Below are 27,228 nucleotides of genomic sequence, written 5' to 3' on the forward strand. Positions count from 1 at the left end.
AAAGTGACATTGGTTATTTAATTCCGAATTTTGTGGCCACTCATCTGCCATGTATGGAGAATGTAGACAAGAGATATCAGAAGTCCCCCCGAAGGCCAGAAGTTAACAACAAGCTTATTGTTAACACACAACAGTATGTCATGCTCTTTCTTCTCGTAAAGAAAACCCTCTGCTTCCTGTATTTTGTTACAGTGAATTTTATTGCTGTTGCTATTGCACTTATTCATATTAATGGGCACATAAAATATTACATTATACTCTGCATGTCTTGATTACTGCCATGTGGAACACAGACAACATTTTAGTCTGAGAAATCCAGGAGCTTTGCTCCCATTATTCAGAAGGAAGTACAAATTTTCRAAGCCTGTGACCTGCGCCTTTCAAGTAACAGTGGGATTACAGGGGTCATGTAGACAGCTTGGCTGTAATAGCAATTACTATTTCCTGGCAATATCTGCTTCTTTCATGATAAAAAAAATGAAATACAGTATAAAAATAGATCTTTTCACAGGGTCTCTAACAGTGCTGAGTGCAATTTCAGTATTTTAATGCTTTGGTATTTGAGCTTGAGGTCCATTTTAAGAGTGCAAATTCTGCTGAAGTTTCTTCAGGGTACCAAGTTCTGTACGAGACAGACTAATCTTTCCCTTTTGCTTCCCAAGAGAGGCTGCATTTTAAGTTAGAAAGTCAGAACAGTTTCTCTTAATCTCTCCCATGAGAGAGATTATCCAGAGATCATTGCCGATACCCCGCTTCCTCTTACTGCAAAGCCAGTTTCTGGGATACTGTAGTTTACAATGCTCCTTCAGTACACCTTTTACATCTGAGAGACAGCTTCAGCTTCCTTTTCAAGAAGGTCTTTATCCCTTTTGGCTTGTTTCTTCTCATCCTCATCAAGCTGGGCTTCAATCTCATTTGGATCAACATAGGTATAAAAATAAGCCATGACAGCAAAAATAATGCAAACCACCAACAGCAAGGCAGCAAATAGCAGATATTCTGCCCACTAAAGAGAAAATAAAAAAAAGAAAAAAGAGCATAGTTTAGCGATCAATAGCATTTCCTCTAAGGAGTTGCATCATTTCACTGTTCACAAGAAGTTGAGTTAATTAAAATGTGGAACTGCGAGCACATACAAATACTGTACAGTTTAAAAGGGGACTAAGTATGAGGCTGAAAAGCAAGAAAAGTCCTGTGAATGCTGAAGAGTTCTACAGTTCTCTTCCTGGAAGTGTAGGAGTGGTACTGAAAGACTGAAGAGGAAACTCAACTCCTCCTAGAGCAAGATAATCTCATTTTAAAAGAAGCAAGCAGTGATCTCACTTCCASTAATGTAGTGGTAAAGGCTTTTACTGATAGCAAATCTGGGCAGAGAGTAAGACTAGAAACTGTAGTTTCAAACTGCTCTGTCCATCTGAAAAGTTTTAACTGCTATTTTTTATGCTCTTGTTGATTAATCTAGCAGATATCAGGAGTATCAGACCTATTTCAAAGATGGGTTCTCTTGTCTCTCAAGTATCATCCCTTTTGATTCATTGGTGAGTGTAACAAATAGTCTGAGGAAATCTTGTCCAAGTCATCTTGACTGTCTTCATACACTGAGGTGTGAGGTTTGAAATCAGTGGAGACAGCAGAAAGAAGGGACTGGCAAGGCTGAGGAACAGAGATGAAGGTTCATTGGTGGGAAACGCTTTAGCAAATTTTAATCCCACTTGTCCAGGCTCAAGTTCTGAACTCTGCACCTTTCCGCACCACAGGAAGCAATTTATTGTAGAGACACCAGAAACTACTACTTGCAAGAGAAGGCACCAGACCAAGCAAGAGTTAGGAATGACAAGCAATAGATAAACTCTTCAACTCTTGTTGAAGAAGTATTTGTTAATGTTGTTTAAAGGGTTTTTTTGGAGGGCAGAGGGAGAAACACAGGGAAGAAGTCCAGCAGACTCTTTAGAAGAGGCTCCAAATGGCAAGTTCCCACTCTGTCACAACCTTCGGCACTGATTTTCATCCAAATAGATTATTCAGTTTCATGACCAAGTTATTTTCATGCTCCAATGGACTTGTTCAGTAAAACACTAATTCTACATCTGACCGGTACCCTGTTCTAGYCAACACTTTAATCTCATGATGCCAACTATAAGCACAAATCCCACTTCAGTAGCAGATGGACAAAAGTTATGATTTTTGAGGTCTATCCGTGACGACTCTCCTCTGTACCAGAGCTGCTTTCTCATTATGCAAAACAGCAGCGTGCTGGTGGCCTGGGCACTTACCTGCTCACTGAGTTTGGACGCTCCGGCCACGATTAGGACAATAATGTTACCGACAGCCACCGTGAGCAGCCATCCTGCCTGCAGCACTGCCTTCATATTAGACGGGGCCTATGGAAATAAGGGACTTAGCGTTAGTCAAACACTGTATTCAAAAGAAATAACTAACTCAGGCTTTATCATTTATTCTGAGGTTTACAACATTTTTAATAGTGTAACAAACATTATGAGGCAGGGCAGATTTTTAAAAAATTGTTAGAGACCTATACAGGCCAAGGCTTTGAAGAGCAAGAGATTTCCGGCGCGGGCTATAACACTGTTTACATTGTGCATGCTGACTTGCACAAGGAACTAACATGCACGTTTTACACCTGACTCTGGCTCATGGTRCACACTAAATGAAGAAACCTGAGTGCACCATAGTTGTGCAAGCTACATCTTACAATGTTCSAACCTCTCTAGTATATAGACTCAGGAGTTAAAGGAAGAGACATGCACCGCTAATACGACAAACTGAAAAATCAGAAGAAAAAGGTATTAAAAGTGTACGATTAAACTTCTGCGAAAGGCAATATGGGAAGAAAACTGAGTTAAACTGATGCGATCTTGATGTGGAGATAAAATGAACAAGTACTAGCACATTACATATGTTGGCGCTCCAATTTGATCATACAGCAGAAGTACAGTTCCACYTATTTCCAGTGGAAAATCATTTGTGTGAGCAGGTGACTTGAGGGCTAGAGGCCATGTCTTCAAATGATTCGGTGTAATTTAGCATTGCTCCATGGAAGACACAATAAATGCCAGTGAAACTAGCCAATTCGTACCAGCCTATGTTCCTGCCAAGGGGCTATAAGAGCACCACGGTTCAAAGCAGCAACATGGAATTACCATGTAAGGAATAACAAATCACAGAGGATAGTTTCCTTTGTACAGGATTAACTCAGGACTCTTAACGCAATGAGACCTTTGAAGAGCAAAACCTACCTGTGAGTATGAAAACTCCAGTCCAGTGACAGAGAAAACTACTTCACCACATGTAATAAGGAAATACTGAGGGATTTGCCAAGCCATGTGGATTGTATTCGGTGGGATATCTTCAACATATATTGCCGTTAATGAGCTTCCAGAACACTGTAACAGTGGTCATTAAAATGGCACATTAGAAAGTGAAAAAAAATCTGTACTCTAAGAGTATTCTAAACAGTTTTATATCATTTATATAATCATATGTACACATACAACATTTCTAGAAAAGTAAAAAATGATCAATATTGCATACGAACATGACAAACTGAGTTTAAAAGTACCGATGACTTGGTAGCAGAATTCATGTAAATCCTTAGTGTCAAGAAAGGCTAAAGATTTAAAGCAATTAGTCATGAAGTCTTACATTATATCACTATCACATCTATCATTATTTGTATAGTTAATGAAGTTTTCATCTTCAGACAGTTTGTACATGTGACAGAATTTTCATGTATCTTATTAAGGACAAGAGCGATAGTTGTGCAATATTCTTTTTTTAAAACTCAAAGAAAACGTTAACATGAAAGTAGTTCTGTACTGACCAATAGCACTGGCACTCACCTCATTAATTATAATTGTATAGGCACTGCCAAATCCAAATGTCTTTGAGGCGATTTCACAAGAAGATGAACCCGTATGCCCAGTAATAACTTTACTGAAGAGAAGAAAGTTCAGTCCACAAATATAGAACATGTGTGTATATTATATAAAACTAAAAGTGCAGTGTCCTTTTCCCAAGGACAAATATGTCTATTTCTTTAAGGGTGTAGGTTAAAGTAAGGAAGTGCTCACCTTCCTCTGGTGAAGGCTTCATAATTACTGGCAGAAAGAGGTTCCAGGGGTCCAAAGTGAGTGCTATCCATAGTGATGTTGACTGTCTGAGTCATATTGTTTATAAATCTTCAAAATGTAACAACAGTCATACATATTTTATTTAGTATTTCATAAAACATTAGAAGTAAAAGCTATATTCTTTATCTTACATACTGGCAGCCCAACAGGTATTAAATCTTTCCCATTCATTTTTATCAACTGATATTTTTGAAAGATCTCTAATTCCATTAAAGCATATGCATGGAGTTTTGATTTTTGCATTAGCCACATCATCCCACTACTTGCTCAGGATCATGTCAGAAATAAGCCATTATTTCAGCAGTAACAAACATCTGCAAGTGGAAGATGCACAACTTCCCCCAAGAAAAGAAGTAGAAAACCTCTTACCTCATGTTTCATTTTGGGTATAGATATATATATCTGTGTTTGTTGTCTACAAATAAAGAGTGTAGACAAYGCAACAAAATATGCATTTTTCAAGGTTTAGCTAATTTATACCAAGGGTAGATACACTAGATAGGCCAGATGAATCATGGCCTGGAAGTTCCTACTTCCCTACATATCTGAATGATGTGTCCAGCAACTGGACATTCCCTGCTGAAGAAAATGAGGTTAAACAAGAAGAGTCCATCAAAGAGGGAGACTGAAGAGACAGTCATACCACTGTAAGATTTAGGAGGGGGCAAAGGGAAAAAAACCCAGAAAACAAAAACCAAAAGTTTCTACCTGATGAGATTATTTCCTTCTTCTGGTTTTGATGTGATATTGTCAAGCAGCTGATGGAAGAGACAAGTATACAGATATTTTGTTGGCGCCAGTGAACAGCCTAAGCGTACAATATTATATATACAATGAGAAAAACAGAGAACAAGACTCCAGACCTCATTTTAGATTCTCACTAAGACACGTTTGCCAAAAAAAATGCTGTAATAAGACCACAGTGACTCTTTCTCCAAGGTTTAAGTTAAATACTAAGTTGAACAGTTTTTCCACCCCATCCTGTCTTGTTCTCTAAAGTCTCCAGTTTCACCAGCGTGGTTTTCCTCAGGTAGTGGGAAAAAAACAGAAAACAAAGCAAAAGAAAATCTACCCAGAGCTACTCCTCAGCTTCACACAGTCTATGTTTGGGCAAGATGGTTGATAAGAGATTGACATGTTCCTAGGATTTAAACAGACTTACCAGTTTAGCTTCAATGGTCATTCCAACATTTTTAACTGCAAGAGTATGACGGTTTCTCTCTAGTGAGCTGACCACATGATTTACAGTTTGATTTCCAAAGGTTACAGTATATAAATTTAGCTTAGAAGACTCAAATGTCATGTAGCCTGTCTACAAAGAAAAAAAAAAAACAGAATTGCTGTGAATTTCCATCCAGCTATAGGCTTGCCTATACCTTTGAGGGAACTTTACAGACTCAGTGGCTCAGAAGTTTCCTAGAATCTTATTTCTGAGGTGCCAGAGATCACATGCATCTCAGTTTCCGTTTTTGCTATTTTTTATATCAATATTCAATTATTTTCTTCCTTTACACAAACTTCAAAATAGCATGAGCTTCCTACAAGCGTTATGGGAAGAGCTGTTACTTTTTCCTGTGTGCATGTGAATTGGCCAGACAAGTGAGACTTATCACCACTGCAGAGTAAAATTCTGTTTAACTACAGAGACAGTACAAGCCCAGATTAGGAGGCAGCATTTCACAAACAGCAACACCTCCCAAGAGAGCTGCAAATCCAAACTGCAGCTTTGTGGCTTCAGCAGAATAGAAGTGACTGTTACTGGGATGTCTTAAATATTGTAAATACATTTTATTAGTAAAAAGTACTTAAAACATTAATAAGTATGTTAATGTAGTATTTAAGAATATTTTTATGATGTATAGATGGACAGAAAATTCAAAATATCTGGATCGTAAGATGTCTGTAACAGGCAGCAGAGCATTTTACATGCTTCATTTTTGGATGTGCACCATGGTTATATTCACATCAGGATATACGTTGGGCACTCTTATCTTTTCCCCACACCTTAGTTTCTATGTGAGGAAAATCTTGGAAATGGGCTAGAAGAGGGTCTCTCTCCACATACGGAGCGACAAGGTTAGGACTGACGGCTGCCAGACAACACACCTCCGTTGCTGGGCTCCCTTGYGCTCATTTTTAATACTGAGCATCAGCTCCACTGCATTTTGCTGCCATTAGGGCTAGCAATCAAGACTGTGGCGTAATAGAGCCTGCGCCRCTTCTTCGATGGCAAAACCTGAAACTTGATACACTACATAACCACAGAAAAACCTTCCTGTTCAAATATGTGATTACTTACAATAACAACAGTAACTGACTAGAACTCAATARCAACAGTGATTTACTAGAGCTGAAGGTGATGTTCTTTGCATTAAAGGGTGTTCTTGCTGTTAAAAAATAGCATCTTTCTTGCAAAAGTGAAGGGTTTTTATTTAGTTGAAAATCATTTAAGTTTTTTAAAAAGCTTCTTTGAAAAGACACACTTCTGCCCTAAGACATATTAGTATTATTTAGAATTTTGAAATAGTTTCTATTTCTTCAGCCACTGTGTATTTTTTGTAATAACTCAGGGAGGGGAGGGGAACTAGGAAGGGATCAATTCTGAACTATTAGTCAAGAACGGCTTTGACGTGCTCCACCGAAATTTTTTGTCTGACTTTTCTCCCGCTCCGTCACTTACCGCCATCTGAGGTGCTACAGGCACACTCTGAAGCCCAGGTTCAAACTTTACTGTTGCATCAACAGAACCCAGATTTACTACTTTGATTTGGGTTTGCCCAGCTGCAGGGAAAACAGGAAGAGTTTTCTGTTGGATAGAAAAGGTGAAATCAGTGCTCTATTCCAGGTCACGTGGAAAAGGAAGATCACCGCTTGCCTGATGATCTGCGATGATCAGCCACAGGGGTGCGAAGGGTTTAGTCACTAGTACCACAAGGTGCCTTACTGCTTTCTGCATGGAAGGAAACCCCTTATCTCCAACACCACATCCATGGCCAGGTTTGATTCCTATCTGCTCACCTCTTGTGGCACGCTGTGAAGATCATGGCCCCTCTGGAACTCAGTCCATGGGCTTTCCCCACARCCTACAGCAGTCTGGGCTTCTAAATTTTTTTTTACCGTGTTTTGACTCCCATTTTCCTAGTACTGGTGTTGCTGAATGGGACACAAGCACATAGGGGCACCACCCAGTGCAAAAAGGAACTCTGTATCAGTCAAGGCAAAACTGAATTTAACCTGGAGACTCCACTTTCTACCTAATCTAGCAATAAATAGCGCCTGCTCTTGCTGCAAGAGTSATATGTATTTTAATTCTGCCTCAGCTTTCTTACATCCGGTGCTTTTGTCCTTTTCAATCACTTAAGGTATATCACATCAGAAACACAGATCCATTTTTCTCTTTCTGCAGAAGATACCTGCACAACTATCTAGGGATTCACCAGGTTGAGAGAGGCTTGTGCCCGGTGCCAGTATGTCTACGCACAGCTTTCACCTGATTTCACCTGATTCCTAACCCAAGCTATTTAAGGGTTGAGCATCTTGAGACAGGCACCTCTGGATGACAATTCAGATCTTGGGATGTGACGGAGGTGCCTCTGACTCCCCAACTATCTGAGAAACCTAGATCTAGTTCAGGCATTATACTTCCCTTTGAGGCAAGAAGAGTTAYGTGTAATGAATCCTGCCTTAAACAGGTATGTTTCTTTGCTTGTCATGTGTGACAACTTCCTGAYCGTGGCCTGACACACTCCATCTTCAGTCTAAACATTAGGAAAGATCAGAGATGCAAAGCTGGCAGATCAACCAGGTCTCTGATTTTCAGCTTTAAACCTCAGTTAAAAACCCAAGGTTGCTTTTAGACATGTAAGTTATACTAATGACACATAAGATGTTTAGCAGGATTGTGTTCATAGCTGATAATTTTCATATGCTGATCACACTGTATTGCAATATGCTTTAATATTCTCCCTCCCTCTACCTCTCTGCATTCACATGCTTGGTTTATGATTCACAAGTCTTTTATAAACGTTATTTGGCTCATTTCCACATTAAACAATCTGCTATTTATTAACAACTAAACTTTAATGCCCCTATTTAGTTGCATGTGGCTGAACTTACATCTATTTGCACTTGCACAAGGGTAGCAGCGACAAAAGCCAAAGATGCAAGGAACATGCCAACAGTGATCTTCCTCAGTGGCCTAGGAGAGCAACAAAACACAAATGAGTTTTAGGAGAAATATCAATTCAGAGCTTCAGCTGTTAGTTTCTCCTTCCATTGTAAGGAACATTAACATGACCACAGCTAATGCTTTATCACCATCTGAAAGTCTGATGTTGTTACAGAAAGTATTCTGCAAGGCAAGGTTGCTCTCAGTGTTAATTCATAGTTACACTCTTGGAAAATCTAAAGTGCCTGCAACATTTTAACCTGWTACTAGCATTTGCAGGGCTCTTTCCTAAGGTTAACCACTGTATAAATAAAATTGTTATTGGGTGTGTATATTTGCAAACAATCCAGTATGGTTTTTAGCTTCAAAACAATAAAGAGACAAAAACTTATGCACTGTACAAAAGGATAACAAATTTTTATGTCTATACAGGTATGTTTAAATCAAAATAATGCTGAACTGAAAAAAGAGTCAGGGAAATAGATTGAGTTGAGACACTACCTCACTCATGTAAAGAGAGGTAAACTTAAGGCAAGTATTTTATTTATGGCATCAACTGACAGATGCAGAAAGTCTGCAAACAAAGAACAGTATTTGTTTGCAGTACAGTACACACCACGCCAAGTTTTTCATAACTAGATGGAAAAAGGATATTGCATCTMACCTTTATAAAAATTGTTCCAAGAAATGTGTCTGCACGTTTCTCTTTATATTGGTTTACTTGATGATAGAGCCAACTTTGTTACAGGAGCAAAGAAAGTCGGGAATAACCCAACCATAAGCTAATGAAAAAGCTTATATTTTAGGGATACTGAGGAAAAATGTGTACAAGTACCTGAAGGGAGGGTGTCAGGGGGATGGGGACAAACTCTTTTCAGTTGCCCCATGTGACAGGACAAGAGGCAATGGGCAGAAACTGAACCACAGGAAATTCCGCCTGAGCATGAGGGGGAATTTCTTCCCTGTGAGAGTGACGGAGCACTGGCACAGGTTGCCCAGAGAAGTTGTGGAGTCTCCTTCTCTGGAGATCTTCAAGGCCYRCCTGGATGCARCYCTGTCTAACATGCTCTAGGTGACCCTGCTTGAGCAGGGAGGTTGGACTAGATGATCTCCAGAGRTCCCTTCCAACCTTACTGATTCTATGATTCTGTGAAAAAGCTAGGGAGCAGCAGCTGGGGGCCTCAGCCAGCCTTGTAACAGGTCTACCCCAAACCCAGAGCTCACRCAAGATAAGCCAAGTCCAAAAAAATCCTTTGCTTGTGTTAATGCAAGTCTAGACAAAGCAAACAGCTTCTGCTTTCCCTCATTGAACCTGGTGAGCCTCTTCTGCCCCTTCAGCTTGCATATGCTAGCCACTTCATTCCAACGTTAAGAGTTGGAGCGATGTCCTCTAAAACTCCACACGGAAGTGTTTAGTGGGCCAAACTTCTTGCAGGATTGAAGAGGCAATTTATCTGCTCTCAGGTATTTATAAGCCGAAGATATTACATGTTAAAGCGTATTAAAGATGTGTATTTCTATTTTTTGTAAGACTTTGGTGGTGATAGGGTATGGAAGAGGCAGACTWACAGTATATAGCATCCTGTAGAAAAAAAAAATTGCCCTTAACTTGAAAGAAGGTGACACTGATCCTTCGTAATCAGATTCTCCTCCTCTAGCCTGTGGTGCCTGTATGTTTAACTTCAAGGGCTCTAACTTATTAAAATAACAACAACAACAATAATAAAATCAATCCCACATGTAATATAGCTACACCTCTATTTTCTGCTTTGCTGAATTCTTGCTCTTGTTGCATTAGGGCCAGAAGAGGAGTTTAGAGAAACTACTAGTGTGAGCCTCTTTTGAAATTGGTAAGTACATCAACTTACGTAAAATTGATCCTGCATTTTTTAATTAAAGGATAAATCACAGCGTCTACAACTGGGACCATGACAATAATCAAGATTGGATTCACAGTCTGTGAACAGAACATAAAAAGGAAAAATTAAACAATTTTCAAAGTCCCTTTTTAAGAAGGGCAATTAAGAAAAAAGAATATATATATATATTCATGTCTGCATACACACACACGTATGTTTATGCACATACGTATGTTATATGTTGAAGCATGTTTTATATATGCATACGCACACACACATACGTACATATATGTGTTTATATATGTACTATCCATAGGGAGTACTTAGTGTCAGACAGATGATTACATACCTGCATTTGGTCTGGCTGAATCTGAATAGCTCCCTGGTGAAAAATAAAGATGAACAGGTTTTAATATTATGAAAACAATTACAATTTAAATGAAAAGCAAATGTTAATTAAGAAAAACAATAAAAAGTAGCTTACAAAATTCCCATCCATTGTTGTTGCTTGCAGTGTCCATCTTGATCCCTTTATGAAAGAAAGAATGTTAAATGYCACAGTAAAACAGTCTTATGAAAACAATTCAGGAGGAACTTCAGAAGGAAAGGGTTGGGAAAGACATGCAATATAATAAAAAAAAAAAAGTACTGAAGGAGTATTCTCTTACTCTGCCAAGTACACATTTAAACAAAACAATTTTTATGGCACATTTTATTTACTAACTTTATGAAGTAGGAGCGAAAGATAAAACTTGGAAAAGGAAATAGCAAAGAAACGCTGTGCTCAGAGCCTAACTGTGATTCCCAGGATTTAGCTGTCGCTATATGAAACTAGCTACAGAGCACGCACAGAGACCTGCTGCACCGAGCACAGGGGCCACCCCAGCGTCTTGGTGCTCACTGCCCAAGCCTGAGCAGCTCATGGCCATGGTGCACCCATCCTTACGGCAGACAGCTGCAGAGCCAGGATGGGACCCTCATGGGCCCCTCTGATTTGTCCAATCAGAAAACCTGCCTGCGGTGGAGTCAAGTGTAGGTGACTTTCCCCTTGAGCCCAGGCTAAAATAGGAGCTCACACCCCTGCATCTGTGGAAGGAGCCTTTAACCACCGTGCTCCTGTACCACTTCACATAAGCACCTGTGATACATCATGTCATGGGATGTGATGGTTTGCGCAGACCTTTTAATTCAGATTTTCACAGCAGGAACACTCACGTTTAACAGGTCACRCTCATAACCGCTGCGAAAGAGAAGCACGGCCCAGGGAATGTGCGTGTTAACACGGACTCAYCATACCCTCTGTCACAGCTAAAGCTTCCCAACTCTGGTTCTGTCGGATACCCACCGTTGGTCGCACTCCAGTACTTCAGCACAAAAGCTGGCCTGCACGAGTGCCAAGCACTCTGCCATCCAAACAAGGTCCGCGGGAATTAGAGACTTGTGTGTGAAGGTCTGGGGTGTTCCTAACAGATCTGAGTGATTAAGTGGACTGGCGCCGAGCTCATTTCATCCCTGATTCTCCAAAACTTTTGTACTTTGCACYACATCTCACTTTTGCCAGCAAGGGAGGAGCTGGACCGAAGAAAGCTTTAAAATACTGTTTCATCCTCTCACTCCTGGTTGATACGGAATTTGGAGAGACTTCAGAGTCACTGAATCAGTCCTGGAGGTGGTGAGGTAAAATGAACTTYCTCAGGCTATTCTGGGGCCACAGAACCACCTGGCCCCCCTGAAGCACTGCGTAGTGCCCTTGCGTGCTGGAGGGCAGATTTAGAGCCATATGCCCTAACCTCTACCCAAATCCTAGTTAGAACCAGGCTTTTACAGCCTCCTAAGGCTACCTCTTTCTGCCCACAAAAAAAGAGGAGATACAGGGCAGGGTTTCCCCTTAATCTTTTTTGTGCACTGTACAACCTATTTGATGAAAGGGTGGGGGTTTTTTTAAGTGTGCYAAAGAAAAATCTACATTTTAACCTTCAAAAGTTGTGTTCAGCACCCAGGAGGAAAGAAAAATTTGTTCAGTAGCTACATTCTGTATTAACACTGACTCAGGGTAAGAACSAGTTTGCATTATAAATAGTTTAAAGAATTTACCTGTTGGTCAAAGAGTGCCCAGAACATGGGGAGAGGAATGTAAAGGAAAAGCACCTTCAATACCATCTTAGTCTGAGTGATAAGTCGTTTCTGTAATGAGTAAGAATTATAAAAGGGAATCAGTCAACCAGACACCTTGTTACACGCTGCTTTTCATAGCACAGCAACAGGTGAAGACCCAAGATCTGATCACAAATTACTTATCCCTGTCCTGAACTTTGTATGTTGTAGGTACTTCTGCTGATTTCTGTTAAGAAGCCCAAGGTCTGCTTATGGGTGTGGGAAAGATTGYTGGTGAAAGATGACCTTTATAACAGAGACCCATGTTTCTTGGTGTATATACTCTGCAAGCAACACGAGCTTTTGTTCTGCAGTTAGCGTTGCTTTGGATGTGTTTGGGCAAAACTAAATTTTGGAGGCATCTGAACACCGAGAAGCTGGAGATGCATCTCATACATGAAGAATGTGTATAGACCGAAAAGAAAGATAGACCAAGATTTGTGCTGCTGCTGACAGTAGGGCAGAGTGTGTAGGAGGCAAGGAAGCACAGGACCTGGCTGGGAGCTAAGGGACATGAGGCTTTCAGAGCCATGATAAGGAGCTTGAACTCAGCACTGAGGCCTGGGGGCGTGCAGTGTTTTTCCACTTAAGCTAAGCTTCTTGAGCACAATTCTGCAGTTTGATCTCAAGACAAACGTTATGGCTGTAGGCGGTAGCCATGACCTTCAGCACCATGCCTGTTGTTCACTTCTGTAGTCATATTAAATCAGCACATTTCTGTTTGAAGTTTGTTCTGAGACTGGTTTATTGAGAAGAAGACCATAAGAATCCAGAGATGATACCTGCTTTTTTACCAACCCTAAGATTAACAGGTGCCTGAACTTGTTCCACAAGTTGTTGTTCCCAGTTGTTCCCAGACAGGGACAAATTCTTTTCAGTTGTCCCATGTCACAGGACAAGAGGCAATGGGCAGAAACTGAACCACAGGGAGCTCTGCCTGAACATGAGGGRGAATTTCTTCCCTGTGAGAGTGACGGAGCACTGGACCAGGTTGCCCAGAGAGGTTGTGGAGTCTCCTTCTCTGGAGATCTTCAAGGYCTGCCTGGATGCAGCCCTGTCTAACATGCTCTAGGTGACCCTGCTGAGCAGGGAGGGTTGGACTAGATGATCTCCAGAGGTCCCTTCCAACCTTACTGATTCTATGATTCTGTGATTCTTTTATTCAGCTCCCCAGAATTTCCCCCTGCAGCCTCTGATCAGAGTATTGACTTCTACACAGCTTTGCCCTCCCACTGGAGTTATGATAGTAACCTGCAACCCAGGGAAGCAGTTACGTTTGGCCAGACCATTAACTGCTATATGATTGAGAGAGGCACAGAATTATTTATCTAGAGCTTGAGGGAATGGACCAGAGCAGACCAAACTGAAACTGGGGGTTAAGAAACATCAGGGTGCAGGAGTGCTCACAGGTAATACTCACATCATACTTCTCACTTGCCCAGTCCAGCCAGTGCTCTCTTTTGGGGAACTCCTTGCTGCGATGCCGAAACCGGTTTTTGATGGCAAACTGAAGAAATACCATCAGAGCTTAGTTTAACAGTGTTACAAATATTTGTAATGCTCTAAGCCACTCTGCCATTATGAAGATGATGCCCCTGCTTCCAGTCCTTGAAGAGTGCTCAGGGTGACTTGCTCTAAGCACCTAAAGGAATATTGCGTGCTAGGCCTCCTACTGCAGATCCGGTGAAGTATGTGCCTGGGTAAAACAAACAGCTCAGAAAAAGTTAAGTCTCTCTCAATATGAAGTGCTCTTAGGAACTTGCTGAAGACTTGTCCACTTAAGACCAACTTCTACAGATAACAATAAATGGAAGAATGTCGCRCACACAACTTCTCAGAGCTGAATGGGCGTAAGAATGCATTTCATTATATGGGAAGCTGCATTTTATAGCAGTTCCTCATTTCTTCAGATTGAATATACACAAATAGCCTCCTGAAGGCTTCACAGACTCTCTGCATGGGATAGCATGCAAATCTTATGTTCCAGGCTGAGCTGAGYAGAACTGGGCTCTAAGGGTCACGCTCTAAGTGATGGTCAAAAATCACATTTAGAGATGTGTTTTTGACAGTGCTTAGAGGATAAGTAATGGTCTGGGCTACAACGTGCTGGCAGATCTGCTTGGAGAATGGAGAAGTGCCTTAATGAAAAAATCGCCTGAGCTTAGAATTGAGAGACACCGCTGGGGAAGTGCAGCACTTCTCACGCTCGGTTCCTTGCCAGATTGCCAGCCGTGTAACCCCACTAGCTTCCCTAATACAGTGGGTGTCAATGCACCTCTGCATTGTAAATAACCTATTCTTTGTTAAGCAATGAATTCTTGCTGATAAGAGATACTAGTAGCTACCTTCTTCAGACTCTGATGACCTAAACACAAGTCAATGCACGATTCTCTCCCTATAGAGCTGCATTAAGGTAAACAAATGAGGAGGGGGTGGTTCCCAGAAGTTTTTTTTAATTATTATTTTTTAAACACATCATTGTGACATCTTGCTTTTTCTTTGTGCAGAGGTTCAGATTTATACAAACATATAGTTAAATACAAGGGCAATCTATAAATCTGGAGATGTCAGTTAGAGGCCTTCTGTATGAAGGAAAGTCAAAAAGTTTCAACAGAAATTCTGGTAGTATGAAAGACTTCTGTTCCAAGTAAGTATACTAAACAGTTTTGAAAATTCTGGYCAGACTTTTCAGGAAAACAAATATTACTTACTCCAATGCATTTGGAAACTTGAACCATTATATTGCCTTGAGGTTGAACTTTCTTGTACATTCTGCTTCCAATTACGAACACAACTACAATGAGTAAAACAAAACAATTCAGGATTAATTGAAAGTAACAGCAAAAGTTTTTGTATACAAATCGTAACAATAAAGGGGTTACATCCAGATAGAAATAAACTTTCTAAGCAGGAATGAGTGTGCTTATTGGTATGTTATTACACAATAAAAGAAATCAAATTAATATTACCAAATTGCCACTATTTTTTCAAGACAAAGGACTAAACCTGGAGCCATGTAGGCAAATGGCCACTGTCCTTGGAGAGCAAGATGGTTTAGTTGACCTATGGTCAAAACAAGGCCCACTTTGGACCTTAGGTTTGGCCTTGCTACACTGTATTARAGCAACTTTAAAGATTCCTTTTCAAGAGCACAGGACAACACAGCTCTCATCATGCAGGGGCGTGCAAGGCTTTGAATGAACCGTAGGGCTTGGGAAGGTTTCTGTAACTCCTACGTCCGAACATGTTCCTGGCCTCACTCTTCCACACGTGGAGCGTGACACAAGCAAACACCCATGGCAGCCGGCCGCCTTGTTGGGTGCACAGACAAGRTGGGGCTTGGGTGGCCTCCCAGGTAGGACCAGGAGGGATGCTGTGGTGCACACCAGCCACATTGTTTGGAAAAAGCCCCAAAGGCTGCTTCTAACAGCGACACAKTTTTTTCATCTTTGTGCTGCAGCTGAAAAGCTCAGTGAGGAATCGGTAGTGCAACTACTAAAAACACAGGAGTTTAACAGATAAATATTGATATACTGTTATGGCATATACTTTTCACCAGCTCAAGGGCAATTACTCTATCCTAGACTAAGGTATAATTTTGAAAACCACTCTTTCCCTGTGCTCTTATACTACCTTCAAAGGATCTTTAATTTATATAGCCAAGTGGTCCAAGCAACAGGAATTTGTACAACAATACTGACATTAAAGCAAATTACAGAACCATAGTTCATGGTTTATATGTCTCCCCTGCCCCTCAAAAAAAGTCAGSGGTGAGTTGCCAAGGGGCTAAATGGGTTCAATGTGCTGTCCTCCAACTCCTTTTTGCAGATCACATTGCTTTCAARTTCTGGGGAAGACTAAATCCGCAAACACAGGTTAGGCATGCAATTATAGAGATATGGATGGATTTGACCAGGGCTCATAGGCAGGGGATGAACTAGATGCCTCTGAGGTCCTTCCAAAATTATTGAAAGAAAGAAAAGCTATGTCAAGACCAGGACATCCTAAACAGAGTAAATAAGTACAGGTTAACTTTCTCCAGCACAACAGCAAATCCAAGCAAAAATCATGCATGGATATTTCTCAGTAGGTATTTATTCCACAGCACATCCAAACACTACCTGAGAAGACTTCACTGTCCGGTTCCATGTTTCTAAGTGAGTGTTGTATTTTGCTATTATAGGCTGGAAGAAATGGGTCTGAGTGGTTTTCTTGCCCCTGGTTTACACTTCCCCTCCACTCCAATTCTGTAATCTTGTACAAAAGTCATTAAGAGAATTGCCACCAACTAAGAAAATTACAGAATGGAAAATGCTATATGCAGTTTTTTTTTTTTTTTTCCCCAGGGATACAGCTATGACCTGTGACACTAAGTAATTTAGATATCAGTGAAGAAAAGGAAGTCTCTTCTTGTAAAATCGTGATAATTTTAGATTAATCCTTAAAGAAAATAAAAATTTCCCAAGTCAAAAACTGCAGAATAAAAGCCAGGTATTGGTAGAGTTGAATACCTGAGAGATTTCCACTATTTTCTCATTCTTGAATCATTATCTTCTAATCACTTCTGTATCCATGAAGCAGTAAGATGGAAACAGTTCAACTTACTCAGTGAAATAGCCATGAGGGCAGCAGGAACTCCAAAGGCTAGTGGGTAACATCGCTGTCTGCTATGGATGCCACATTCTTGACCTGAAGCAAATAAAGAAACCTTAGAGAAAAGTCCCAGTGAGCGCTGCCAGTATTTTACAAATTTTACATACATTATACTCATTGTTGACACAAGAAAAAGAAAAATCTCTGCAGACATTATAAATAGAATGAAACAAAACTATCAATAGTTATCAAACACATTTACATTATTAAGAAGGCAAATTATGTGAATTTGTACATTTACACTGAGGAGAAAGAAGAATTCTGCTAGAAAGGTCAAATGCATCTTCATGGAGAAAAAGGATCTAGATGACAAAGGTTTCTAGGATGAGTTACGTGATTTTTATCCCTATTTATGAACAAGGGTAACTTGTTTAAAAACTCTCATATGCCCCCCAGTGGCTAGTGATGTCTTTTTATAAACTTTACAAACATCCTGAAATGATGCTTAAAGTATGGATGTGGCAACTAGAAGGGAGAAGCAACAAAGGACTAAGTAAAAYGTATTATCTCTTTTCTCAATATTTCTTCTAAAAGAAGAGTTATAGAACTTRATTAGAATAAAATATTAGCTTGCAGCTAATTGATTTGTCTGGATTCCAGTTATATCAGCCTTTTAGTCAACCCGTTACAGAAAGTAATGTTATCGTTTTGCTCAGATAAATTTGTCGGTTCAAACTACTTTTCCAAGTTAGTTTCCACCCTGTATCAGCATAGAAGCAAACTGCATGTTGCTCCATAAGCTCATCTCTATCTTTGGCAAAAGATAGAATGTGCATGAAGCAAGTATCTAAAATACATCTGTATAGCCTGTTCCATCCAGCTGCTTTCAAAAAACCCAAAGACCAGAATTCTAGTCTGGTGCTTTAGGATGTTTCAGAACAATCTCATACAGTTTTCTTACTTTTGAGAAGAATAGCTTTCCCCAAACTCATGCCAACCACATCCCTATGACACCATCTATATAAGCTTGCAAATGAACATATTTATGCATGTGTACCAGTGAGCTGGTTTGCTTTTTGCTCGATAGGCTGCTGCTTTCCTTTGAGCAAAGTCACACTATTCATTATAAGCAGAACAAATTAACGCTGTGATAGTAAAAAAAGATATAGTTACTCTGTCACATGTGTTGCATGTACGTAGGTGTTCCTGTACTTTGTACAGGCACACTTTAAAACRGCCTTCGCTTCCACAGCAAAGCACAATTTCATCTTTCCTTCCTCACCAAGCAAGACAACTCTAACGATACTTTTTTCTCTTTCTCGTGTAACAATTTTAAAGTTGTGGGAACAAGTGCCATATTTATGCCTAAAGCAGGTTTAATTCCACAGAGGTAGGAGAGATGTCACAGCTTCAACACACCTCGAGAGTGGAAGTACTAGATCTCTACGGCAGTTCAGATCTCAAACTGGCATTTTTGATAGTATCTCACTCCTGAGAAGCCGGATGAGACACAAGAAACTTCACGATTAACTTGCCACATAACTGCACGAGCTGTCGAAGAACAACAGCTAGCAGAGGGAGCCAAACTTCGTTTATACCTAAAGGACTGCAAACCAACACTCACCATTTTGTAGASCAGTGTGTAGACTTACCTCTGAGAATTGGAGTGACTATAGTGGATATGAGACTTCCAGCATTAATGGACAAGTAAAAGATAGAGAAGAATCTAGATCTTTGTTTTTCCTGCAGTGAAAACAGAAAGGCTGTTTAGAAAGGCTTAACTTGAGCCATGTCGATCACCTGGATCAAGCTATCAGCAGCTTGGTTTGTACCGTTCAATGCACAAATAGTTATCCAGCTCCTTTTTTCGGTTACACAGGAAGTACTACATTGATGTACATGTCTAAATATGTATATACATATTTATTGTTACTGTTACAGTATAACAACAKTCAAACATTACTAAAAATATACGCACAATTAAAAAAAAATCTGAAAAATATTGTTACCTGATCATCGTTAAACTGATCTCCACCAAATGCTGACACACAAGGTTTGATACCACCCGTACCGAGTGCAATGAGGATCAAACCAATAATGGACAGAGCACTGGGACAAAGGGAAAAAAAAAATCATTCCATTTCTTTAGATGAATACCAGGCCCAGAGAACTGCCCAAGCCAACAGCAGAAGCATTGAACAACAGACATGCCTTAACATCAGATTGAGCGTCATTGGTCTGGCTTCGCATAAGAAAAAGCCAAGAAAAGATCTGCCACTTTAAGAACCGTATTTAGTTAATCAGCCTTAATTAATCACAGCTCACGGCCAYCAGGATGGGAGAACGGAGGCCAGAGATGCGTGGAAGTGTCTGTGGCCTGGCAGACTGTATGATCACAACACAGCGACTCATAGGGAGTAAATGAAGGAAATCGGTGCTTGTTAACGTCTGCCGCACACGAGTGAAGTGGCTTAGGTTCTTCACGCACTACCTGAGATGTCTCAGGTTGATACGAGGAAAGAAAGAAGCTGTTTAGAAATAAGTAGTCAGGAACATGTATGACCAGGACTACGCATCTTGAACTGCCATGCAGGAACAATGATCATATAAATTAAAGTTGGCCGAAGGCAGATTTTCTAGGAGCGCATAAGCATCAGGAGTGACAGTTTTCTTAAAGACAGCCATAATTCAAGCAGCATAAATTTAAGGTTCAAGTTGTCCCACTCTTCGTTAACTTGGAAAACTCATGTACAAAACAACTCACACGTGCACTGGAATATGATCAGGAGTGCCATCCCGGTTGTGATCAGTCAGGTCATTTATGGAGCTTATAGACATGATCACCTGGCCGATTGTATAGACTATGGACAGGGAAACGATGGTCCTGTTACAAAGAAAGGAGATACAAAACATTTACATGCATTTATGTTTAATAAAGGAGGGTAKAGAGCACAAACATTAGATCTGGACTCATAACATCGCAAACTACTGTAAAAATCTGTCCATACACCTCTGTCACAATACTATTTCTGTTTATTTTGTTTAAGAAAAATTTTGAGAGAGTCTGATTTAATTAAGCAAGGCAAATATGAAAAAAAGGTTCATCTCTAGACACGAGTGTGCTGTGAGAGATATTTAAATCTCTGGTGTAAAAGTGTACTTTGGCTTTTACTTGATTTTTTTAAAGCCTGCCATCCAAACAAGTGAACAATCGTGCATCCAGGCATGTTCATACATAAAAGGACAATCTGCAAGATATTAAGCTATTTGCAATGAGCTTACACGGATYGGACCAGCTGCACAGAGCATACTTGACAGTGATTGCGTATCTGGTCTCCCGGAGGCTGTCAACACAGCGGGAGATGATCGTGCAGCCTGCAGCCAACCTCGACTCCAGAGCCAGCTTCATCTCTGATCTCTGAGACACCTTTGACAAGCCAGCTAACGCTCCTGACTCATATCCTTCAATAAAAATCTTTTTATAGTGCTTTTTATGGCAAAGTAAATACTATTAGAAGCAAAACATCAGTAAAGGAGAATGAGATCAGGCTATTAGAAATAATTTGTTACATTTTAAAGCACTTCATCCAGCATTACTTTTCCGAGCAGCTAGCACACACAAAAGCAATTCAGAATTCATCATTTAAAACAAACAGCTGCAATTCAGTAAAACTTTCCACTGAGCTGTCAAATCAATACTGAAATTAATTACAGAACATTTTAGAATATATTCTAAAAGTCTCTCTTCATACTACATAAAACAGTATTTCACCAATTAATTTACCACCTGCACTGGGTAAAGATGCTATCAAATGTAATTATAACCTCCAGTTTCTATTCATTTTCACAGCTCATCCGTTCCTTACAGTTCAGCCTCCATTTTACCTAGATGAGAGGAAAACACGTCGCATGTCTGGAAAGCAGACTCATGCAGTTAGCTGATTAACAGAACTGTAATACTTGTTAACTTGTGAAGTTTCAGTTCTGGGCTGAATCAATTAAAACCTCAAACTTTGCAGGGGGTAAAAAACCCCCAGATGATTCTGAAGTAGCCAGCACCGGCTCTGAGGTGGTKGTTCTAAATCCTTTCCTATGGCAGCAGTTCAAGTACCACTGAGTTCAACTGAACTTTCATGTTTTGGGGGTTGTTTTTGGAGTAAGCACTCACTTAAACTTTCCCAGCCAAGAGTCTGCCACGAGTGCTCCAAGGATTGGCGTCAAGTAGCACAGAGCAACGAACGTGTGGTAGATGGCCGTAGACAGGTTGTCATCCCAATGCAGGAAGTATTTGAAATACAAGACGAGCACAGCTGTAGGGTGGAGGACAAAACCACGGGTTAGCAAGCAGAACTGGAGCTGGGTAAGCAACGGTAGGTGAGAGGAGAGGCAAGACGTGGGACATACCTCGCATGCCATAGTAGGAGAACCGCTCGCAGAACTCATTGACGACGATGAAGAAGATACTGATGGGGTAGCCAAAGAGGCTTGGCTGGAGGCAAGCGTGACAGCGGGAGTTCAGACAGGGCCATGCAACAAACACACAGGTAAAATAACACCGCTACATGTGACCCACCGCTTGAGCAAGCTCAGTACAAACRTTGCGAGGGGGTAACTCAGCGGCTAGGAAACTGCACAGAGAGCTGTGGAACCAGGCTGATCCACCTCAGTCCAGAACCAGTTTGCGTTTTCCCCTTGTGGTCTACAGAACTTCTCAACCGCCTTTTGCAAGAGATCTTTAGCAACACTATGCTTGACCTTCARGTCATTTGAACATTGGCCCTAACAGTAGAGTAATCTTTACTGGTATCCAAAAATATGCAAAAAGCCAATGTTACCGAATAACAACAACAAACAAAGAAACAAAAATCCCCGCACCCAAACCCCCACCATGTACCATGGTTAGATGTCCAGGGCTATTGTTAGATACCTCTGACCAGGGTAGGCAAGCATTTTATTAAAACAGGTCCCTCAGGAAGGTTCCCCATCCTGACAAATACTCTTAGATGGAGAATCCTCCGTTTCTTCAGACTCTCTGATAAAACTGACTTCTTACTCCTAACACAAACTTTCCAGGCTTTAACTGCTGGATGTACTGTGCCTTCTCCTGTTGTGACAGGCATTCAAATAGTCTCCATAATACAGGTTATGGCAAGGCTCTTGCCATCGTAAAAAAGCCAGGAAAGGAGTTATGAGTTACAATTTTTCCATAATTAGTGAAATAGGAAGTTCAATTTCTCACCACCCATTTTTCTAAATGATTGAAAATATAACATTTCTATCAAAGTTATTAGGAATGAAAGTTGAATATAATCTTCCATGGTTTACCTTTATGGGTTTAATTTTCAAGTTGCAAACCCAAAATTTTAAGTAAGCCTCTGAAGCTATGCCAGTTCACATCCACTTCAGTGACTCACCTAAACTGTTAAGATTAGTCATCCCTACAACACCTTTTTTTAAATATAGGCAGCACAAAATATTTCATTATGTAAAAGAAGCAAACTTACAGATACAAATTGCTTTAAGTTCTAAGAAAAATCTAGACAAGCATAGTTTTATCAGGATATCAGAGTGCAAACTATTTCAACTAGGAGTTACACAGTCTTACAAGAACTTGAGAAATCAGAAGTCATCATGATATAGTGTCAGAACGTCAAGCAGACTTTTAAATGTTAATTGCTTTTGTGTTTTAGGTTAAATAGAAGTGTGTATATCAGCTATATGAAAATGAAAGGTAACAAAAAAGCAACGTATATTTATGGATTGGTCTGGAGGGGGGTTAAAACATATCAGAAGTAAAACAATTATGAAAGTTAAAAGAAATGTGAACAAGAAAAAATATGGCCTTGTTTTCCTTCATGTTGTGAGGGTTCAGGAACCAGATCAACCCATACCTCAGAAAGTTTCACCAGTCCAAAGTAAAGAGACCTTCTATGGGAAACCCTGCCTGACATGAATAAATCAGAAAGCTCACATCACCAGCAGAGACTCTGGACAGAGTCTTAATGAACGACATCACCACTAGCTCACCTGTGGATTTAAAGGGCTTCTAGAAGGGCTTGCCTATCATTAAAATGACAAGATTTAAAGGGCTTCTAGGAGGGCTTGCCTATCATTAAAATGACAAGATTTAATCCAGGGTATTCGCAAAACCAGGGTCTTTGGCACAGGTCTGTCTCTGAAGTGTATCTACTACAGCAAGTGTGCAAGTGCACACCGGCTGAGGGATATCTTGATTTCTTTGCTGGATGTATGAGTAAGACATACTACCACAGGACACTAAGGAAAGATGACCCAGAAGTCTAGGTGTATGACAGCCTGTGTGCTACAGTAAGSTTTTTGTGAATACTGCARGAGAAATGAAAATAAGACAGTGGTGCTGACAGAGYGCTGCTGACTTAGTCTGACTCAGGCATGAGGAGGACGAAGCAGCCTGAAGAGCACTAATCGTGGTTATTAGCTGCATCAAACATACACTACGCGTCTCATTTGTGCTTTGGTAGGTGAGCTGCACTGAAAGAATCTCACTTTGGCCAAGGAGGAGCTCCAAGTGGGACTCATCTAGCTTTAGAGCAATAAAAGTTAGAGGCCTAAATAGGAYTTTGTTGCCCTTGATTTCTCATACCCTCTACCGGGAAGAAAGAGACATCTCCAAAGAAAGCTCAAATGCATGCATCCCAAATTAGATAAGCACTTGCTGAAAGTGCCTGTTCCTTCAGCTGAAGGTGCCAGGAACTCTAGATGACTAGCCTAGACCTGGACTTGTCTTTTGGTGGACTGAAGCTTGTACAGATGAATGCCAGACAGCCCTGTTCATACACCTTCRTTATGCCATGCAAACGTTTGTGCCACCATGCTGCAAATTAGASAAGGAAAGAGGTCCTGTTTGGGAACAGTGGGAAGAAACAGGATAGCAGGAAAAGGTCAAAAGAGGGATCTGGGCACCACTCCTCAGGAGATAGACTGTGGTGCACCATGAAGGGTTTAGCTCAGCACCCATTAGAAATAACTAAAAGGTTTTGATTTCAGCTGCTCATGGGCCAGGCCTCGAAACAGTAACCCACACGGCACAGCTGGTTTCTGCCACTGGAATTGGGTGTAACTCAGCTGGGAAGGAGAGGCTGTCCCCATCCGAAGCAGGAGAAAGCCTGCTCCTTGTCCTGTGCAGCAACAGGGACAGAGCAGTCCTGGCCTAGGGATGGTGGGACCCATCTCCACTAGAATTTAACAAAGCCTCACTAAAACTTTTTTGTCCTCCTTGGCGTTCTCGAACCTCCCTAGTTTTACGCTGTCACAACACAACAGCTTGTTGTGTAACTGGGTGCCAGGTGTCGTAACCAGTGACATAACAAGTTTCCATAGAGGCTGGGCTTCTGCTTGAAGCCACTAGTGCTTTCGGGCGTTCCAGAGATGTCCTGCACTCACGCAGCAGCACGGCGGCCCTCGGCGGATTTTCACTTGCTGCCCCAAGCTTGCAGAGATGCGTGCGTCACAGCCGGGGCTGAGCACTGTGCCGTGCAAAGGCTTGTGCTGCCATACACAAACAGGCGCGCGTAGGAGAAAGCCAGAAGGACTTCCACAAGGTAWGGGACATTTTTTTAAATTATTTTTCCAACATAATACTAACAAGAAGGAAATACATGGCTATGTCTTGACAATGTATAACCTATACTGTTCTTGTTTTGTACTATATTATTCTCCTAATCCTCAGTTGCATTATACATGTGCATGCATCAACTACAACATTTCTGTTGAGATCCATACTGGTGAAAAAGCACTAGAGCCACCACTGAAGAGGTAACCTGAAAGCAATATTTGTAATCCTCTCTGTGAAGTTCCCCCACACTGAGGATCCCAGGCCCAGGTCTGATACAACGCAGCTGCGCAACCTTGACTCAGGCTGCCAAGGAAGCCACTAAGCTGCGAGAAAGCGGTGGGAAAGTCCATGGAGTAAAACCTCGCAAGATAAGAAAGGCAAAACTGCAAACAGAGATAGTATTGCTGAGACAGCAACCATCACTAGTTCAAAGATTGAAGAGGAACAACACTAACTGGAAAGGTTAAAAAAAAATCCTGAAGGAGAGTCAGTGGATGACAGCAACCCAGCAGCAGAAGGGCCTGCTCCAGGGATTTTCTCCTCACGTCTGATATCTGCCTGTCCAGCAAAGGCTCTTTAGGCATCTTGTCAGGGTGTCTGGTGTACTAATGCTTAGCTGGGATTTAGATCTTTTGTGAGCTCACTTACYTGTATATATATATATAKAKAGAGAGAGAGAAATAAAAGCAGTGGATTCTTTTGTACACAGTTAAGGATCCCCAAAGAGAATGACAATAGCATGGTAAAACAGGAAAAAAAGAATATAATAACAACAAAACAAAACTTACCGCTGATCTGCCATTATTCTTGCTTTTTGTTACTGAGAGAGAAAAAAAAAGACAAGTTAATGGAAACTACTAAGTAACATTTCTTTATAACCACTAGAAAACATTAAAAAAGCTCAACTCAAAATGCAAATCATGAAATGCAAATGAGGTATTGTTCAATTAACCAAATGTATATTCAGGATAAGTAAGTTTTCAGTCTTAAGGGTGCAAGAGAACTAGCAGAAAAACATCGCTTGACCTCATTTTGTTTCTCAGGCTATATGTAGACTCGCATACACTCCCACGGAAGAGCGAAAAGGAATATTGCAAGACAAAGCACGACATCCCTCTAAGATCGCTCAAAACTCATCACTAAGGGCGTCCTGCGCCCGCGAGAGACGCGTCCCGTCTCGGCTCCGTCCCTGGGACGCTGCCTCGGAGACGAGCCAAGAGCAGGCAGCGCCGTGGAGGCGCCCTGCGAGGGCAGGGCTGGGTGCCAGGTCTCAGCGGTCCYCCGCTCAGGTCCAACCAGGACACGGCCCGGCTGCGCGACCCGCGCTAGTGCGCGCTCACGTCGCACCGAGGAAGCCCTGGAAGCGCGTGAGGGCTCCTCCAGCACGGAGCGGGCAGGGAGCTGCGTGCGGCTCTAAACCCAGGGGCCGCGTGAGAGTTTGCACCCGTTCGGACYGAGGCTGGGTGCCCCTAGGACAGATGTCAGCAGTTCTTATAAAACCACAAGAGCAAGTTCATTATCTTTAAGATAAGACCAAGTACAAGACATGAACTTTGAAATCCTTGCTTGCCGATGAAGTGTGTCCGTAACAGATCATTATAAAAAAAACAGATTTGCCAGTATCAGTATTATTTAGTCCATAGTTCACGAYAGATACAAACAGCTGACTGCAACACTGTATTTTAGTTCAACAATATACTGAATAAAGTCACTTTCAATAATTTAAAGTGAATTAATCTCATTTTTTCTTTACAGAGGTGGACAACTCTATCTTTACAATAAATACAGGGAAGTAATTCAAAAATATGTTTTCTTAAAAAAAAAAAGAAAAAGAAAATGCTGAGACTCCAACTTCAGGCCACATACTCATAACTGAATTGTTAATGTTTTTGGAAATGTCCCTTATACAAGTCATGCCAGCAACAGTATCAGAGGRTATCTGATATAGTACCTGAAATACCTGAAGGGAGGGTGTCAAGGGGACAGGAACAAATTCTTTTCAGTTGTCCCATGTCACAGGACAAGCGGCAATGGGCAGAAATTGAAGCACAGGAAGTTCTGCCTGACCATGAGGGGGAATTTCTTCCCTGTGAGAGTGACGGAGCACTGGCACAGGCTGCCCAGAGAGGTTGTGGAGTCTCCTTCTCTGGAGATCTTCAAGGCCTACCTGGATGCAACCCTGTCTGACATGCTCTAGGTGACCCYGCTGAGCGGGGAGGTTGGACTAGATGATCTCCAGAGGTCCCTTCCAACCTTACTGATTCTATCATATCAAGGCACTAGTGGTAGGGACTATCTTCATAACAGCTCCTTGATTATTTSCAATCTTTGGCATTTCCTGAACACATGCATTGCACTGCCATTTTTTTCATAGCATCAGCCATAAGAACTACTTTAGATAGCTGTTYATATTTGTCCATACATCAGAAATCGAAGAGCAGTAAATCTGCTTTGAAGCTGTGAATTCAGTCACCATAAGGACCCCTATCTTCCATCTTTCAAAAAAATGTAACAGTGCAGTTTTTATCCATCCAGGTGGGTGTGCAGGAGGGAAAAGCACAGTACATTCAGTCACTTGCTGCAGCTACCTCTTCCCTCAGCCTTTCAGGCACCAGCCATGGGACCATAGTGGAGCTCCTTCTTGGAGGGGGGATCTGGGGCACACATCTGGGGCACCACACCTCTGACCTCACAAGCAACATGCAGCAT

General features: G+C 41.2%; 1 protein-coding gene across 1 annotated transcript; it reads right to left on the reverse strand.

Annotated features, from left to right (window-relative positions):
• Positions 1–817: 817 nt before the first annotated feature.
• On the reverse strand, positions 818–27,228 carry SLC15A1 (solute carrier family 15 member 1). The gene is made up of 23 exons (XM_085306029.1): positions 27,201–27,228; positions 25,308–25,339; positions 21,330–21,414; positions 21,094–21,235; positions 19,690–19,809; positions 18,935–19,034; positions 18,578–18,668; positions 16,938–17,021; positions 15,044–15,126; positions 13,753–13,839; positions 12,273–12,362; positions 10,663–10,707; positions 10,528–10,560; positions 10,188–10,276; positions 8,268–8,349; positions 6,832–6,957; positions 5,314–5,463; positions 4,860–4,909; positions 4,092–4,199; positions 3,861–3,954; positions 3,258–3,404; positions 2,274–2,381; positions 818–1,006 (listed from the first exon to the last, which is right to left on the reverse strand). The coding sequence occupies exons 1-23, from the start codon at positions 27,226–27,228 to the stop codon at positions 818–820; spliced, it is 2,163 nt and encodes a 720-aa protein (XP_085162155.1).

This window comes from Rhea americana, unplaced genomic scaffold (assembly GCF_003343005.1).
Source record: "Rhea americana isolate MKP2758 unplaced genomic scaffold, rheAme1 scaffold_23, whole genome shotgun sequence".
NCBI classification, from domain to species: Eukaryota; Metazoa; Chordata; class Aves; order Rheiformes; family Rheidae; genus Rhea; species Rhea americana.

Bases quoted from the DNA above. Each gene is read 5' to 3' on its own strand.
- SLC15A1 (XM_085306029.1), bottom strand. From the start codon at position 27,228: ATGCTGCATGTTGCTTGTGAGGTCAGAG. The intron at 21,415-25,307 runs GTAAGTTTTGTT...GCTTGCCTCCAG, and splicing joins AGAATAATGGCAGATCAGCG to CCAAGCCTCTTTGGCTACCC. The intron at 21,236-21,329 runs GTATGTCCCACG...TCCACCCTACAG, and splicing joins CTCCTACTATGGCATGCGAG to CTGTGCTCGTCTTGTATTTC.